This window comes from Aptenodytes forsteri, unplaced genomic scaffold, assembly GCF_000699145.1.
Source record: "Aptenodytes forsteri isolate BGI_AS27 unplaced genomic scaffold, ASM69914v1 Scaffold376, whole genome shotgun sequence".
NCBI classification, from domain to species: Eukaryota; Metazoa; Chordata; class Aves; order Sphenisciformes; family Spheniscidae; genus Aptenodytes; species Aptenodytes forsteri.
Window position 1 is genome coordinate 2,135,967 of NW_008796056.1, and position 17,393 is coordinate 2,153,359.

Below are 17,393 nucleotides of genomic sequence, written 5' to 3' on the forward strand. Positions count from 1 at the left end.
GGGGCTCTGAGCAACCTGATCTAGTTGAAGATGTCCCTGCCCACGGCCGTGGGGTTGGACTAGATGACCTTTAAAGGTCCCTTCCAACCCAAACTATTCTATAATTCTATGATGCTATGATCTGCCACGACATAGATCTCATCTTGACTCTAATACTTCCTTTTATATTTACATTTTCTTAGTTGTAAACTGTTGCTTGGCAACACGGATATGTATTCAACACATTATATTGTGTTTAGCATTGAAAGATTACTTTTTTTTTTTCATTTGACAAACAGATTTGATTTCCTCAGTATTTGTAACGTTACAGAAATGTTCCCATAAATTTTTATGAAACATCTAGAGTACTGTAGGCACTGAATTAAAATTAGGGAACTAAATTATGCAACTAAATTATGGATCATAATTGGAACTAAAAAAATTAAGATATAGAAAACCAAAGCATATATATAGAAAACACATAACAGCCTGTGTTGCTGTTAGTTCATGTTGACCAATGCCAATTAAATTTCTGAAAAATGTACTCTCTATCCATAAAAACTGGAACCAATTTTCCAGTACCTGCAATATTCAGATTAGGGTTTAGTTCAAATACACTGTAACAGATAAATTCATTAAGCTCCTCCTAGCAATAAACAGTGTTTGTGTTGCCCATGAAGCTAGTGATAAATAGCTGAAGTCATTAAGAGTCTTGCCCTTGACTTCAGTATGAACCCTGAATGAAAAGATATTAAATGGAAAAGTGTATATAACATTTTAAACAAGGGATCTATCCCTACAATTATTGTGCCATTTACAGAGGAATAGCTATAAACTATTATCAGCATACGTGAGCCACATAATTTATGGTTTTAGTTGGAGACCTTTCAATTACCCAGCTGTCACAGAGAAAGGCCTTGCTATGTATTAACTGATAAATCATGATAGGTTATGCTCTATTATGATAGGTTATCATTGGTTTAGAACATCAAAGGCCTGGATATACCAAAAAAAGCAATAAAAAATTCCAGATGGAATCATACCGCCTTGCACTGTGTCTTGCATATCACTTTGAAATGTTAACAAGGTACTTCTCAAATGTCACTTATCAAACAACCTCCGTGAAATATGATTGCAATACAGAAGAGCATGTACTTCATGAAGTTATAATTTATTTTACAAAAAAGGATCAGGTTTTGTTTTTGCATCACTATTTCCTAAAATTTATGTCATCCATGTGCATCTGTGTGTAATTTAATTCTGGAATGCATTTTACAATACATTTTTTTAAAGATCTTGTCAAATAACAACCTGTTGTGTCATTGTACTATAGAACAGACATTTAAGTTTTCTACGTAACCCTTACATGCTATTATTTTTCTGTAGGCCATTATCACTCATTTCTTTTCAAAGTCTTTTCTACCAGATTTATAGCCAGAAAAACCCCAAACAGTGTCTCAATATTTGCTGATGAATGTGTAGTTTTAGTGACAGACTTGTGTTTGCAGAGACAGACATAGAGGTGCTGATAAATTTCACATGCGGTATTCATTGGTGGTAACCATAGCCACAGTTTGGAAACCTAAAGCCTGATTATGATGTCTCAAGGGCTTTTCATGAGTATAAACATTTTTTTCAGTAGTTACACCCAAAGTAGGTTGAGTCCTATCTTAATCCTTTATTCTTTGCAGACTTACAGTTAGATATAGATATTGTGTTAAATGACACATTTTTACTCGAAAAGTGATCATCTCATCATATTTTTATGCTTTTTCTCTCAAGTACATTCTGGATTGCATTTGTTTTCAACTTTATACATTAGCTACTTGTATTTTTAAGCAAATTTCTTATGCAAAAGGCATTTACATACCTAAGGTGCAGATCACCCTTGGGCCTCGTTCTTATTTTTGTTAAGGCCAATCTCCACTAACTAAGTACAATAAAGGAGCCATAAAAGTGCTGCTTGGTGAGAATCAGGCCCACCTGAGCAGAGAAACTAAGCAAAATGTAATGGTCCTGATCTAACGGCTTCTTCTGGTCTTCATATCTGTGAGTTCTCTCACATTATTTTAAAATTCCTCCTCCACATGGGTCATTGCATCTTAAAGAAATCTCAGCAATATTTATGCTGAGAGAACTTAAGGTTTTTTTCTGATATACCAAAACACCAAGAGATGGTAAAGAAGCTACTGGCTGCACACTTTTTTAAGATTTCCTGTACTCTCTTGCTTTGGAAGTCATTTAGGAAAAAGTTCTACAGCTTGCACTCTTAACTTCACCCAAATTGGAATGTTCCCTTATGCCTAAAGACCACTTCTTATCAGGCTTCTATTGCTTTATGTTACTGACATATGTTACACCCATTAAAATGGTAGAACATTTGAGTTGGTGTTTGCTAAACTCATTCAAATTCTGCTTTGGGTCTTGACTGAATACAAGAATTTTGTACTGAACACCATCAGGGAGAGAATGCTGGGTTTGGTGAGCTTTGGTTTGGGTACAGTAAAGCAAGCTCTGTGTATTTTGATAATAAATCTGTCATGTTTGTGAGGATGTCAACATAGAAATCAAGGCAATGCTTCACTGTGGGAATTATGGTCACTTACTTAAAATGTCTAACTCCAAGCACTGGACAACTCAGGTAGTTGATTTAAAATGAGTTGAATGTATACACATGCATTCTTTTTTGAAAATGATGCTTCTAAATCTGTTTTCTGTGGAAAGGAGAAATACAAGATGCTTCAGCAAAAGAAATATACCAAAAGAAATCACTCTTTGTTTTCACATCACTTTATGTCATCAAGATGTGAAAGTATTCCTGTGTAGACATGCTGTGAGTCTTGTAAGAAATTTGTGGTTTGCTACAGCAAAGAATCCTTTAGTCCAGACTTCTCAAATCTTGCGATGTATATATTATAGATTAGCTCTGTTATTTCAGCACATTTATTATGGTACAATGTTTTCAGAAGAAGCTGGCTTTGAATGCTGTAGAGCAAGTGATGAAATGGTCAGGCTGCAAGGTCTTTGACACAATTTCTTCCTTCTGATGACAATGGACCTTTCTAGTGATGTTCCTCCTCTGATAATCATTAAAGTGTGTGTTTACCTCTGCAAATGGTTGACTAAAAGAACTTCATGTTTATAGCTTATGACACCTGAGTTATTCTGAACTGAGTTTTAGAAGATGAAGTGCTTATAAAGCTGTGCTATAATTCAATTCTGTGTGTATCTATGGGTAATACCAACGTGAGTGCAAGGGATGAGCTAGCCATCACACATTACATTATCTGAAGGCAGGCACTGAATTAATTAGAGGGATATGTCTTGATCTGAGCACAGAGCTAGGAAGGCAGTCCTGACTGATGTCAGTGGCAAAGCTTCAGCTGATTTCAACAGGAGGAGGACTTCAGCATATTTACGCTGCTTGGGTCATTATTCCAGCTCTGACTTGGTTTCCTTTGCCATATTTGGCTCCGTTTGCTGAACAGGATGTTAAAAAAATTACTGAAATTACTGATTCCCTGGGGGACTGTGAATATTAATGTCTTTGTATTTTTGATTAATTAAATGTGTGCTAATTATTGCAATTATCAGCTTGAAATTACTTATTCTTTCTCTGAAAAAAACCCTACATAACATCTGTCATTTTAAAACCTTTGAACACACAGAATTTGTTATCCATTGTGCCACTACAAATTTTATACTAGTCTCTCTAGATTTACTATAGAGAGAAAATCTAGAAATCTAGAGATTTAAGGTTTGTATTTCTGATCACAAAAAAAAGTAAGAGTCTGCTTAACTCTGTGCTATTAGACCAATGGAGCCTTTCTAGGTATGTATGGTTTTAAAATAGGGGCTAAAGATACAAATAATATATCATCCTCATCTTTTTGTTCCATGTTCAAATTGTTTGTGTGTGAGCACAACATTAAGGTTCACCCCAAAGTTTCTGATTAGTCATAAAGAGACGAATTCTCTCCAAAGTAATAAGGTTTAGTATTAATATATGCATTATTATTAAAAGTAACTGCTGAAACATGACATGTACTTGTGTTTCCTTAAATTTAATTTTGTGTTGTCTTTTTAACTCACTTTGTTTAATGTTTGTACCTCCTTAGAATAAGCATATATGTCCATATATACTGATTCACTCATACTGTTTCCTTGTTTATACATCCAAAGATTAAGTATATTATTTATGATTAAAAATATTCTTCTACAGAAAAAATAAGATGCAACATCTCAAGTGTTGTTTTGAATTATATTTCATAGCGGTATAATAGGTTTAATAATTTCACAAATATATAAAAAAAGCACATAATAGCTGGTATACAGACATGTGACATTTTCTATTGCATGCTATTTTTTTCAGGCTAAAAGTGTTGTAAATATGTACTCATAGGAAATATATATTTATGTATACAAATATAGATTCATACATATATGTGTATACATGTTTATGTGTATTACATTTTCTGTCAAGTAAATGAACATTTTTACTTAAACCAATTTTTTTACCCATTTCTGAAATATTTTTAAAGTTGTAAGGCTATCTCAGTTATCTATTCATTCATATGACTATGTTTGAATTTATCATAAAGGTTGTTGTTGCGTATCCATAAAAGCAGTGCCTGGATGTCTAATGGAAATCATTCCTTTACTGGCACCCCAGTAAATCATTGATACAAGATAATTCTGGTTCAGAATAAGCTATTTTTCTCCTGGCGGACTTGATATAAAGAAAAATTCTCTCAATCAATGCAAGCAAAGTCAATCATGAGTAGAAAAATAGTAATGGTTTATATTTATTATCATGTTGTGCTGCTGTAGAACAAACTGAGGATCCTCTTGCATTCAGGGTCATCCCAGAGATGTTTCCGTTTCAGGTGGATGGGATGCACAGAAAATAGCAGTGTTTCAAGACAGTAGGTTTTTGCTTATCATTTCTGCCAAGATCTGATTTCTATACATGACTTTTCTTTGGCATATGCTTATATAGGCTTAGTAGGTACATTACATTGCATTGCATTGTGCATTACATTTTAGTGCCTGAGAGGCTATACTGAAATCAGGAATTCTAGGGAAGATAAAAATCTGTATTTTTACAGTACAAATACATATTTGATTGAAATGTTCTAGAGATGAACCATTTTTTTCTTTCCTGTTTTTCTGCTGTTGCTGACATTATGTAACTGGTGTTTTTTAGGCTGTCATTATGAGAAGTTTGCAGTTTGAGGAGCTTAGAGTGAATTATAAATATGAGTCAACAGCATTAATATTGCTGAAAAGAAAAGCTGTTGCTATATTTGGAAAATATACTTCAAGGATGTGAAGTAATCTTTCTACCCTTTAACAAAGCAGTGATGGAAGCAGTTCTGATGTCTGATGGCCAACTCCCAAATAAATTTTAGGTTTTCCTGCAACACACACTCCTCCCTTTGCTTTTACTCCCTCTTTAGGCAGTCCTTAACTAATGTGAAATCTGAAAAAATGGTTTCTGCTCCTCTTTTCCCAACATGTTGTCAAGAAAAGAGACTGCTCATCACACTTTCTTCCTCTTCCCACCCCCTTATTAAAAGCTTAGCAGTTCCTCCTGGTAGCTACAGGGAGAGGGCTGGGGACAGTATAGGAACTGCCTGTTGACTTCAGCATGGTAATATGGACAAGTATGAGAATGTCCCCAGCTCAGGACAGGACATCCCTAAGTCTATGCGGATTCCAATAGGAGAGTCCATCACTGCCCTCTCACATTTAGTCCAAAAAGCTGTCATTTTGGTGCTCAGTGGCACCTCCACCCAAGTCAGACCCTTGACAGTTTGTCAGCACTTTCAGAGCATCCCAAGGTAATACTAAGTCTGCAGAGACAAGGACCAGCTGGGCACTTGCAGGAAGAATGAGACCCAGAATGACAGCAAGTTTAGAAAACAGCTCTTGAAAGGAAAGTTGGAAAGAACTGCGTTTATTTAGTCTAGACAAACCTGAAAGTCTATGCTCTAAAATGAAAGCAGTAAAAAAGTGAGGGACTTAAACTGTAGCACAGATTTACATTATATCTTAGGAAAAACAACGTTAAGATCTTATAAAGTTGTCTAGGCATCCAAAATGCCTTTCTTCCTGGCAATATGTCAAATATTTACCTTCTCCTCACTAAAGAATTATTCAGGAATCGAGAGCATACTGCACAAGTTGAATATCCTTGGTGTTTTAAGGGGTAACATTCAGTCAAATTTCTCTTCAGTTTAGGGGACAGCCCATACAATTTGTTTGTACAGATATAACTTCCTCCAGTTGGTCTGATTAGCTATGAGAGCTTGCAAGCATGAAGAAAGGGTGTCACACATTGGAAACTATATTTTGTTGTAGACCGGACTACAGTCAGGCTGAATTACTTTGCAGCTCTGAACTACAGATGCAGACAGCTGCAGAACTCCCTGTTTTCATGCAAATTAGATGTTGCTATAGACTACCAATCTCTCAAATTGCCATCACAACCTTTCTCATCTTGGGGAAGTTTGGATACTCTGCAAGTAATTAGTACCAATAATCCCCTGTGCAAGGTATCTGCCAAATTCACTGCATAGCTACTTCTTCTAGATATCATCTTGTAGAAAACAGTGTGTCATACTGCCTAAAAATAATCAGTTCATTTCATTCCTTTGAATTACCCTTAAATTCATTTATCTTTATAATATGCATGGAAAGGAAGACAAAGATGAGGAATTGCAATCTAAAAAAAGCCAAGCAGCAAGACAAGAATCCCCATTCATTGCATACAGTTATTATAAAATGAACTCATCTAAATGCAACAATTTAAAGCTGCTCATCAAAAGCAATTCCACACACCCCTGATATTAACCAAACAAATTTACCTTTGCAAGACTGGCAGCGCTTTGCAGAAGAGTGTGAGGACTCTAACATTTTTAGAGCTTTTAAGATACAGAAAAAAACCTGAAAGAGCAGAGAAATACAATGAAAGGAAAATGAAAGACAGCCACTCGGTCAAAAACCTCCTACACAGGTGGAGAAAAACTCTCAAATATATTCTCAAATGCTATCGGTCAGATTTTTGGCAGAAGAGTGATTACACGTGGGCAGAACAGCAGTTTCCATCATCATTATGTGGCCTGCAAACAGATTTTTACATAACAAAAAAAGACCAGTCTACAGCCTAATGAATGTACTCATTAATTGTAATAGCTTTAGCTATAGACTGAAGGGGGAGGTACTTTAGAGAAAAAGAAATCAGCTCAACTGATCCCAATATACTGCCGCATTTTCAATTTAGGAAATAAGTGGAACTGTTTACAAAAGGGAGGGTGGGGAGTCTATTTTTGTTGTATACATGTATCTCTCAGCATTTTGTCTAATCTTAGAAACAGTGGTTTAGAAATGTGTGCTGAATATTCCAGGCAGTTTTCACAGGGATATTAAAGCTGCATTCCCCAGCGCAGTGTTACTGACTCATGACATTTCAGTGATCACAGTTTGTCCAGAGCCAATAACTGGAAAGTTACTTTTGGTATAGCGAGTTACTTAATGGACCGAAGTAATGGACATGCCTCCAGCTTTCTATGCTGTATCCCACTGGTGTAGAAAGACAGAGCATCCACCATGTTAGCTGTAGAGACAACGTGTAACATGGTGAGGAGCTGTTGCAGGAACATCTCTTCCAGTTGGCTGTCTGGATGTCCACCTACCTAGTTGCAGTTGGTTTAACATTAGTCCTCTCCCTGCTCCCCTCTCCCACCCAGGCTTGGCAGCAGCTGAGAAGAGGCCTCTCCACCATCCTGGGCAAGGAAAATCAAGTGGTATCAAAGGAGTGTTATCAAAAGGAGTCTTAGCTCTAAAACCATAAACTGTGGCATCTGAGTGGGATTTGGGTGTGTCAGAGACAATACGTACCTTTTTATGCTAAAAACCCCCCAAACATCCTGGAGCCATTTCAGTGATGCAGTGCAAAAAACCATTCAAATAATTTCGAAATAACACATACACATTGCATAGAATTTGCATAGGTTTGTGTAGGTCAGCTGGCTCTGTATGGAACGCATTATGTCATGAAGAAATTTGTGTGCACTTTGGGAACGACCAGCTTAAAATATCCACGTTTTCACTTTAGCATGTATCATAATTTGCTATCATTTGCTATTTAAACAATCCAAAGAAATTCTTAATACCACACACCCTTTAAGGAGGATGGTCTCACATTTCAATATGTCAGGTGTATGGAAGGCATAAAATGTACCTAGATCTTCCCCCATAAATCTTGATAACTTGATAGTATATACCTGATAGATCTTGATAGTATATACCTGATACCTTGGTAACATATACCTGATTAACTTTTTTAAAGTGATCAGCTAACAAAAATCTCCCTAATGACCAAAAAGTCATATTTGCAATACACTGTTTCTTAACTTATAAGTACAATAAAATTAAAATAAGTTTATGGTCAAAGTTTCATATAATACAGTGACTGAAAAGGGTTGCAGTAGTTTCAGGGACTGCCAATTTGCACAGTGTCACCTGGTTGCTCTGCCCCTCTTTTACTATCCAACATATGCGCTTGCTAAATTTTGAAGCAGATTATAATCAATACTCTTCAAATTATGGGTTGTGTATCTTTCTCTATATATTCAACTCTCAACACAATGAAGTTCCAATAATGATTCGTACTGTCAGGATGCTGCATGGAAAGAGAAAAAAAAACATAACAGGCATTGGCATTGTTCAGGAATACTTAAATTTGAAGCTGTCTTTGAAGGATATTGTGGTACTGAATGGAAAAAATAATTAATTATAATATCTATTTGCTCTGTTTATCAGCGTCGGATTTTCTTCTTTGAAACTTTTTTAGCCCAGCTGGCTTTCCCTACTTCCTTGGAAGGCCTCTCAAGAATCTGAAAACATTCACTGAAGTCATCATCATAAAGAAATATCTGAACCCTATAGTTGAGATTTAACAAATGTCATACAGTATAAAAGACCTGTAACATTTAAAAGTAAATCCTGCATCCATTTGGTATATAGGCATGTCAACTTGTGCAATCACTTTGCTATTGTTCAGATCTGATGCCTTATCATTGAGTAATTGGCATTAGAGTTTCAGTTCCCATGACTGAGGTAATTTTACAGATCTTACGTATAGGGACAATAATACAGAATTGCTGCTATGGATATTTGAAACTGAGTGGGTGACCTTAAACTGCCAAACCTGTGTTTACTTCAGATTGTTGGCCAAAATGTCTAAATTAGGGAACATAGGATTTCTTTTCTATTTTAAAAGCACAAAGGATTATCTTAATTATACTGAGAGATAGTGTGATTTGAAGAATTTATCTAAACCTCTTCCTTTCATCAAAAAAAAAAGGTATTAAACAGTACCATTTTCATTTAGAGTAATTTTGAGAAGACTGAGAATTTAAAAAGTAACAGAAACAAGCATTTCTAGTTCAGAGAAAAAATGCCTTTTCATTTAAAATATCTTGACTGTGTAAAATGTTAACTAGTTCTAATTGGGAGATTTTTTCCCTCTGTTTCTTTCATCTTGTGCATGGGGAAGTGTTTTTCTGTATGGTTAATTTCGGTGCTTCCTCTCCAGAACAGGAATCCTGATTCTGGTGGGCACAGGTGTGTGACCCACTGCACACTCCTGCATACTCCTGCATTGTTGGAATTACCTGTGTGTACAGTCAAACACACGATTAATCCTAAATCAATTTCTGTTGTTTGTTGATGCTTCCCATAGCAACTGCAGAGAGAGAAAAAATACAATAATGAGAAAAGAAGTAAGGTAAAACATCATGAGAAGCTGGGGAAACTGTGAAGGAGGGGCATTATTTTAACTTTTTTTGCATTCTTTCTCTAATCCACTGGGTTTTATACAATCATCATTCCCAGACGTATGTCAAACCTCAACATAAGCTAATACAAATACAGGGCATAGTGGATGTCAAGAAGTCAGGGAGCTTACTGTCCTCCCTTCGCCAAGGTAGGGTCATTTATATTAGATGGATGTTTGTCTAACTTATTTTCTGACACCCCCAAGAGTCTCCAAGCTATTCTAGTTCTTCATACTCTTTACTGTGAGGAATATTTTCCTGGTGTCTAAAATGAGTCTTTCTCCTTCCAGTTTAAGTTGTGAATGCTTACATTAACATGATAAACAAATTATGATCTTTTTGCTACAGCTTTTTATGTACCTGAAGACTGTTATCACATCTCTCCGCTAGTACTGTGTTTGGTTCTTTAGGCTATAAATCTTTAGCTAATTCAATCAAGCCTGTTTGCTAGATCACCCTCCCACTTTTTGGTTGACCTTTTACCTCTGTCACTAACCACTAGCTTTTCCTTTTGTGAAGTTTGATACTAAAAGCTGTCCTGGATTTGTCTTTAGCAACCTTCTCCTTGTAGTGGAGCAGGCCAGCACTTTCTTTACTCTTCCTCTCACAATAAAGTGGTTAGAAAATTGCTCTCTGTTACTTCTGATGTCCCTTGTTTGTTGCAGCTCATTTTGTGCCTTGACCTTTCTCATTTTATCACTATCTAATGTTTTTCTTTCACATTGATCCTTGAAAATCTGAGCTTGCTTCTGCTTTTCATATATTTCCATCTTTGAGATGGGCACACTAATGTCTTACTGTATTTCCTATCCTTCTTCTGCATGGCACTTTTTAATTAAGTACTTTTTAATTCTTCAATTCCTTAGACATTCCTTACAACAGATCTAACCTTAAAATTTTCTAGGCTTAGTGAAGTCTGCTATTTTTCCTCTTTGCTCTTTTAAAAGTCACAAACACTCTTTTTCATGGTTGTTTTCATCCAATTTGTCTTTTGTCTTAATATTCTCAAGCAATCCCCACCTACTGATTAAACACCTACAGAAGAGCCTCCTCTCTCTTGTCACTAGGTACAGCTTGTATCCAAGTAGTGTCACCTACGCTTTCCAAGAACTTGATAGACAAACTACTGCATTCTTCTCTTACCCCTCATTATCAATAAGTCCTGTGCTTTGGAGAATGCTCACAAAAAGCTTTCTCCACATCATCTTCCAGATTTGATGGCATTAATCAGACACTTACTACAGGAGCGACCATATACTTGTCACCTGTAAGCATGACCAATAGTCAGTGGCTCTAATTCTTTCCATGTTCTGCATCTCTGAACATGTGACTGAAACCCTGATGCATGAGGCAACACCTCCTTCCTACTCCATTTGCCTGCTTTTCCTGAACCCATTAAATCTTTTTTATATTATCTATTTATGTGTGCCTAATGATCTCTTCTGAGCAATTGTTGTCTCACACGAATCTTACCATGAAATTAAAGGTTTCCACATTCTGTTATCTAGTGTAAGCTGACAATAGTTCTCTTCCTTTGTCCTGTTTACAGTGATGTGCAACTCTAATCATTTGCTAGTGCTGTAGAAGGTGTCAATCAGCTCTGCAAATCCCTGTTATCCCTGACAGCAGACTTGACATCAGTAGCACACTCCATGCTGTTGATAGTCATGCTACTTACCAAGTAGATGTGGGGTGTTTTTGGAGCAATGTCAATCTTGACTTTTGAAGACATTTTGTGGAATTAAATGCTTAGGTCATTGTTGACGGGGATTGACTAACTTCACCTTTTTGTAAATGTTTTTCAGGAGGGCTAGCAATTTCTTGACTGCACTGTATGAGGCCAAAGCAGCCATCACCAACACGCATATTGAGTGGTCTTTATAGTCATTAAGTGTCTTTCTGATGACCTCTTCATAATGCTTCAAGCATGAGCTTGATCCTGTGCTGGTCTTCACCTGAATGTTCTCCTCCCTCCATGGTGATTCTTTCCAGAAGAAACAAAACGACTTCATTCATACAGGTGGAGATTTCTTTGCAACAAATGCAGTCCCGCATCTCATCTTTCTTGGGTATCAACACTTTATTGTCAAAGATTGATTTTCCTTCCTCCCACAATCCCTGTATATGATAGGCAAAGTGGATTGAAGTTGGCACAACAGTGCCATCCATCTGGGGAAGCTCTTATTGGTGCTGGCTATTTCACACGGAAGATGGGAAAGATGGGAAAGGACAAAACACAGAAAATCCAGGAAGCCACATTCAAGTTTCTCACATTTTACCATGGCAAACATAATCCGAAAAAGTCTGCACCTCTATCTTCTATATACATACAGTATAACAATACATACTGGTCCTACAGTGACAGTCCTACTTGTTCAGGTATGCTCAGCTAGAGGAGTCTGAAGACTTATTCCCTACCGTTAGTATCCAGGGTTGTGGGGGAGGAAGTGAGCAGGGTGCTCACTATCTGTGATCACAGCTGTGCAACCCAGTCATTTAAATAGGGTCTCATTTGCCTCTCCTTTTCTGTTCAGATGTTTAAAAGTAATTGTATGTACAGTAATGATCTAAAAATTTGAATTATTTTATTGTATTTACATTTATTCATTAATTGTTATATTTATTCATTAATAAAATTTGTAAATATGGGTGGCTCTGTCGTGTCATTTATTGGAGCCTTTCTGTGATATAAAACTATGTTGTGATTTACTGTGAGTAAACTAAACAGAGCTTTAACAAAGGAGCAGAACTCTTCCCCTCTGTTTGCTGAAAGATTTTTTTTTCCACTAAAATCTCCAGCACCCTGGCATATCCTTCAAAAACTGGTAGCTGGGACAATGTACACACGCAAATAAGATCTGATAACAGACAAAGAACATTATGATAATGGACCTCCTAATTCAAGTTCATCTCTTGCTAATACTGCAACAGTAAAAGCCATTTAGCCATTTTCCCTTTTTTCTTCCTTCTGTGATACCTTATTTTCTTTGGTGCACAAGAATTTTCTTAAATGGTATCTTTTTCTTGTTTTGTTTTGGTTTTTTAGAAACATCATTAACAATGATATATTTTGTTTGATACAGCATGGTTATTATCCTGTATCACACCACCAGCCTTTAAGGAAAATGCACCAGACATTAGTCTGACAGCCAAGAACAGAAACACAAAACAACTGGATGAGAGGAAAACACGTCATGATCCTGAAAGACAGTTCCCCACTGGGTTGAGTGTGAGTGTAATATTGAGGGCAGCCAGATCTGCACATGTCATAGTCCTCTTACCTTGTTGACAACTTTCTACCCTGGCAGGCTGATGAATGAGGTATATGCATTACTGAGTACACCTGATAGATATCTCAGCAAGGAGCTTTTACTTTTGGTGCTGCAGCTGTGCAACTACTGCTTTCTTTCACAGCAAGGTTTCTTCATGTGCAACTCTATCTTTAAGTCCTGGTGGGATCACTTTAAGGACATTTGCCCATTCGTTTAAAAGCAACACCATCTATTTCTAATAATCAGAATCACCTAATCACCTAATCAGAATAAAATTGGAAAGCACAGTGTCCATGCAAGGCAGAAAAAAATGAACTTGTGTGGTGATCTGTTAAGGATATCCATGTCCTATTTAATCTGTTTGGACTCTTTCATAATCATTACTGGAATACTGTTCACCTGTACTTATTTTACTACCTGTGAGGAAGCTGTTCTTAATCACTTGTGCACCTAAATATCCTATACACCCCACTGCTAACATAAAGAACCATCTTTTTCACCAGCACACAGTCCTGCACTGCATTAGTGGTAGCCTATGCGCTTCGCCACTTCTTCTGTGGGTGAGAGTGGAGATTATACTGGACTTCATTTGGAGCTCCTTGTCACAGCCAGAGAATCTTTTTTTCAGTTGAACCAGTAGATTTTAGTAATGGGTAATACTGTTTTGAACCTTTCATAATGCAACCACCAATGAAGTACAATGATATCACCAGCTACTACAGTAAAATTAAGCTATTAGGAGAAGAAAGAAGGTCTAAGGAGGGACAGGCATGACCATGTAAGTAAGCAGGTGTCTCCCCCTCTGTCCCCTTCTCCCTCATCTTCACACCCCTTACTGAGTTCAGAGGATGTCACAGGTCTAATATCCCAAATACATCTATATCATCCTGTCATCGGCACCCCATAAGTGTTGTTATTCTACTGTGGGTGCAGAATTTAAATATCACACACTACCAGTGCTTTTTTATATTCATGCAAGCCTGTTTTCTTACTCTACTTTCACTGGCCTTTAGATACTAGTTTAGCATTTGCTTTGCCACCTTGTCTGTCTGAGGCTTTGTTATCTCTACATTGTTGTCTCGACAATATACACTTTGAGTATATCTTTTATATAATGCTCCTAAAAGCCTTTTGCCCAAGAAGCTAAGCTGAAATACTTATTTGAATGAAAAGCAACTCTGTTGAATTAAGAAGCCCTTCTGCTGAAAAGTTGAGAAGGGTTATATAATATGAAGTTGTTATTTCTATTTTTTTTAAAAACTTAAAGTTATAAAATGGTATCTCTGTTGCAAATTTTTTTAGAGAGGATAACTATTCATAAAATAATACTATGAATTTTATAAAACTTTGCTGGATTAGATCTACAAAACTGTTCCTCTGAAAACTGATTAAAAAATTCATTACAAGGAAACAGTTTCTTTCTAAGTTGTTTATGAGACAACTCATAAAGCTGGGATACTGACAGCAAAGCTCTAATTCTCTTAAATTCTATTCAGTTAAAAAAAAAAGCACACTACAGAAAACATATCACTTCTTGCATTCATAAAACCTGTCAGATTTTATGAGGATGGATAAAACTGCTTAAAAACTTCCCAAAGATTAAGATGAATCCTTCAAAGAAAAGGTTAAATTGCTCATAAATGTAAAAAGCCTTCTGCAGCTTTTATCACAAAACAACCCATAAATGGTTCTAACTCTTCGTCCAGTAAATAGTCCTGGTGGAAGGTGGGGAGCATTTGCCTGTACTGAGCCTCCTGAGTGTGGTTGGGAACATTAACACCTGTGTTCATCCCTAATTGGATCTAAGCTTGAAGGTAAATTTTCCAAGTGCTGTATTTGAGCTGGAAATCAGTGCTCATCTTTCTCCTTTCATGAATGTATATTTTACTCTTTGTGCTGAGTAAATTAGTGCATTTGAAATCTGAAACATGTTTAATAGTCCCTTAATTTTTATTCCAGACACTGGATATTATTTTTGCCACTGGTGAAGCTGCTATTTATTGTCATTGCAGCTGTGCTAATAAGATGAAGTCAAGAGTCCAGGCTTCAATGAAAACAGTGTCTTGTGCAGAAGGAGTTACTGTCTGAGGTCTTGAATTCTGCACTGTGTGAGGACAGCTGAGTCCCCGTGTAGAGAACAGGAATGTGCTGCGGACCCCGTGACTGCAGCAGGCTTCCTGCATGCTCTGCAATACAGGAGCAAAGTTTAAGCCAGGCAGCAAATGGTCAAAATAGAACAACATAAAGATAAAGGTCACCTACATCAGTTACACTATGACTAACTTCAAATAGTTAGGGCTAGCTTTAAACAACTCATGAAGTTTTAAAATAGGACAAATTAAGCTTATTTTTTATCCTTCTGTTATTTGACCTTTAGGATTTAAAGGTGCTCTCTATAGTCATTAACATCAGTGCCTTTTTAGATGGAAAAAACAAACAATCTGAGATTCTTCCACAATTCTCTAACTGTAAGACTTGGGTTTTTTGAAAAACTGAAATATCATGTTCATGATAAAACAGCAGAAATCTGCAATGCTTTAATGAGATATGTACATTATTAGTGGAGTTGAGTGAAACTTTGTAAATGTCAGTACTTCCAAGAAAATCCATTGTAAAACCAGGAAGAGGAGAATTATCCTGAGAAGTTTGTGACATTTTGTTGGATTTGGGTTTTCAGTCACTTCTGGTTATTTGTGGTCAGAGTGTTGCAAGCAGAAAGGCTAACAGAAGGGGACTAAAATCCTGTGTGCAGGATAGTGTCACACAAGTTCATAACACTCCAGCCACCAGCAAACAAGGAACAGAAGCAACACATGGATCTGCATGATGCTCTGCCCAGCTTCATTAGTCATGTCTGCAGAGAGGATTTATTGCTTCAGATGCAATGCCGTACTGACTCAGCATCTGAGCTCTGAGCGGGTATTTCTGCTTGAGCAGTGTCAGCCCATTCAAAATTTGCTTCTGGCTCTTTGTGCCAAGCTCCATTGTGCCACATAGGCATGATCTGCAACACAGTCCTGCCCTTCACACTGTAAGAGGTCCTGTCCTCAAGGTCACCTCCTTTCAGGTAAGAGTAGTATCATCCCAGTGTCAGTAAAACTGAATCCTAGATTTTCTCCCCAGAGCTCAGTGAGGCTTAGCGTGATGCAGAGATGTGCTTATACATGGCAGATTTCAGGATCTGTGATTTTTAACATTGTTTCTATTACCTGAAGTGAAGAATGAAGAACATATCATCTAAGTAGAAGGTGCCAATGACAAGCAAATGTAAGGAAAAGGAAAACACTGAATTATTCTGCTAGAAGTATTACAGGTGCTTTACTAAACTCCACTCAGAATCACAGGTGTAGGTGTGTGCTCTCAGGCTCCGAATTTCATTTTTAAGAAAGTTCTTTCCTTCCTCCGTTGAATGGTTAATGTTGTCTCTATTTCACTTATCCCTGCAGTGATGGCTGGGCAGACAGGTACGACGTGACAGACGGGTATCAGCATGAAGCTGTTGGTGGAATAACGATTAAGCTCCAGTCTCCTGATGTGAAATGGTTTGATGATTACTACCTACAGCTTCGGCCAGAAACCAATCACCGAAATCCATGGTTTCAGGAATTTTGGCAGCACAGGTTCCAGTGCCGGTTGGAAGGGTTCCCTCAAGAGAACCCTAAATACAACAAGACTTGCACAAGTAAGTGAATTTATTACTTCTGCTGTATAAACCAGTGTGACTGAAGAAGTGTAAAGAACTTCTGGTGTAAAGAACTCATGTTGGACTGATGCACCTTGGTCTGGTGGAATAGTGAGTGGGGCTGGAAGAAAAGAGGCTGGAACTGCAATCCTTGCTTTTTCCAAACTGACAAAAAACACAATTTTAAAAGTATTCAGATCTCTAAAAAAACAAATAGATAGTGCCTCAGTACCTAACTCATCTCTATATTTGAAAAACTTCATGCTACTCTACCTCCATAGGCATCTAAACACTTTCAAAAATATTGTAATCCAATATTCAGTGCTCCTTTTCTGAAACGGGGCTAATCATATTGCTTTACCTCACAGGAACAATGGCAGAGTTAATATACTAAAAGTTATCTGAAGTCCATACGGTAACGATGATTATTTGTGTGCTTCAGATAGAACACTAGCTGGTTTCATAGAATCATTTAGGTTAGAAAAGACCCTAAAGATCATGAAGTCCAACCATTAACCTAGCACTGCCAAGTCCACCACTAAACCATGTCCCTAAGCACCCCATCTACAGGTCTTTTAAATACCTCCAGGGATGGTGACTCAACCACTTCCCTGGGCA

General features: G+C 37.1%; 1 protein-coding gene across 3 annotated transcripts in view; it reads left to right on the top strand.

Annotated features, from left to right (window-relative positions):
• The window catches only part of GRM5 (glutamate metabotropic receptor 5), a 286,832-nt gene that overhangs the window by 204,107 nt on the left and 65,332 nt on the right, over positions 1–17,393 (top strand). For all 3 annotated transcript variants that reach the window (XM_019473927.1, XM_019473928.1, XM_019473929.1), the window contains exon 3: positions 16,540–16,775. In XM_019473927.1, the coding sequence (XP_019329472.1) occupies positions 16,540–16,775 (236 nt within the window). The remainder of the gene's footprint in view (positions 1–16,539; positions 16,776–17,393) is intronic.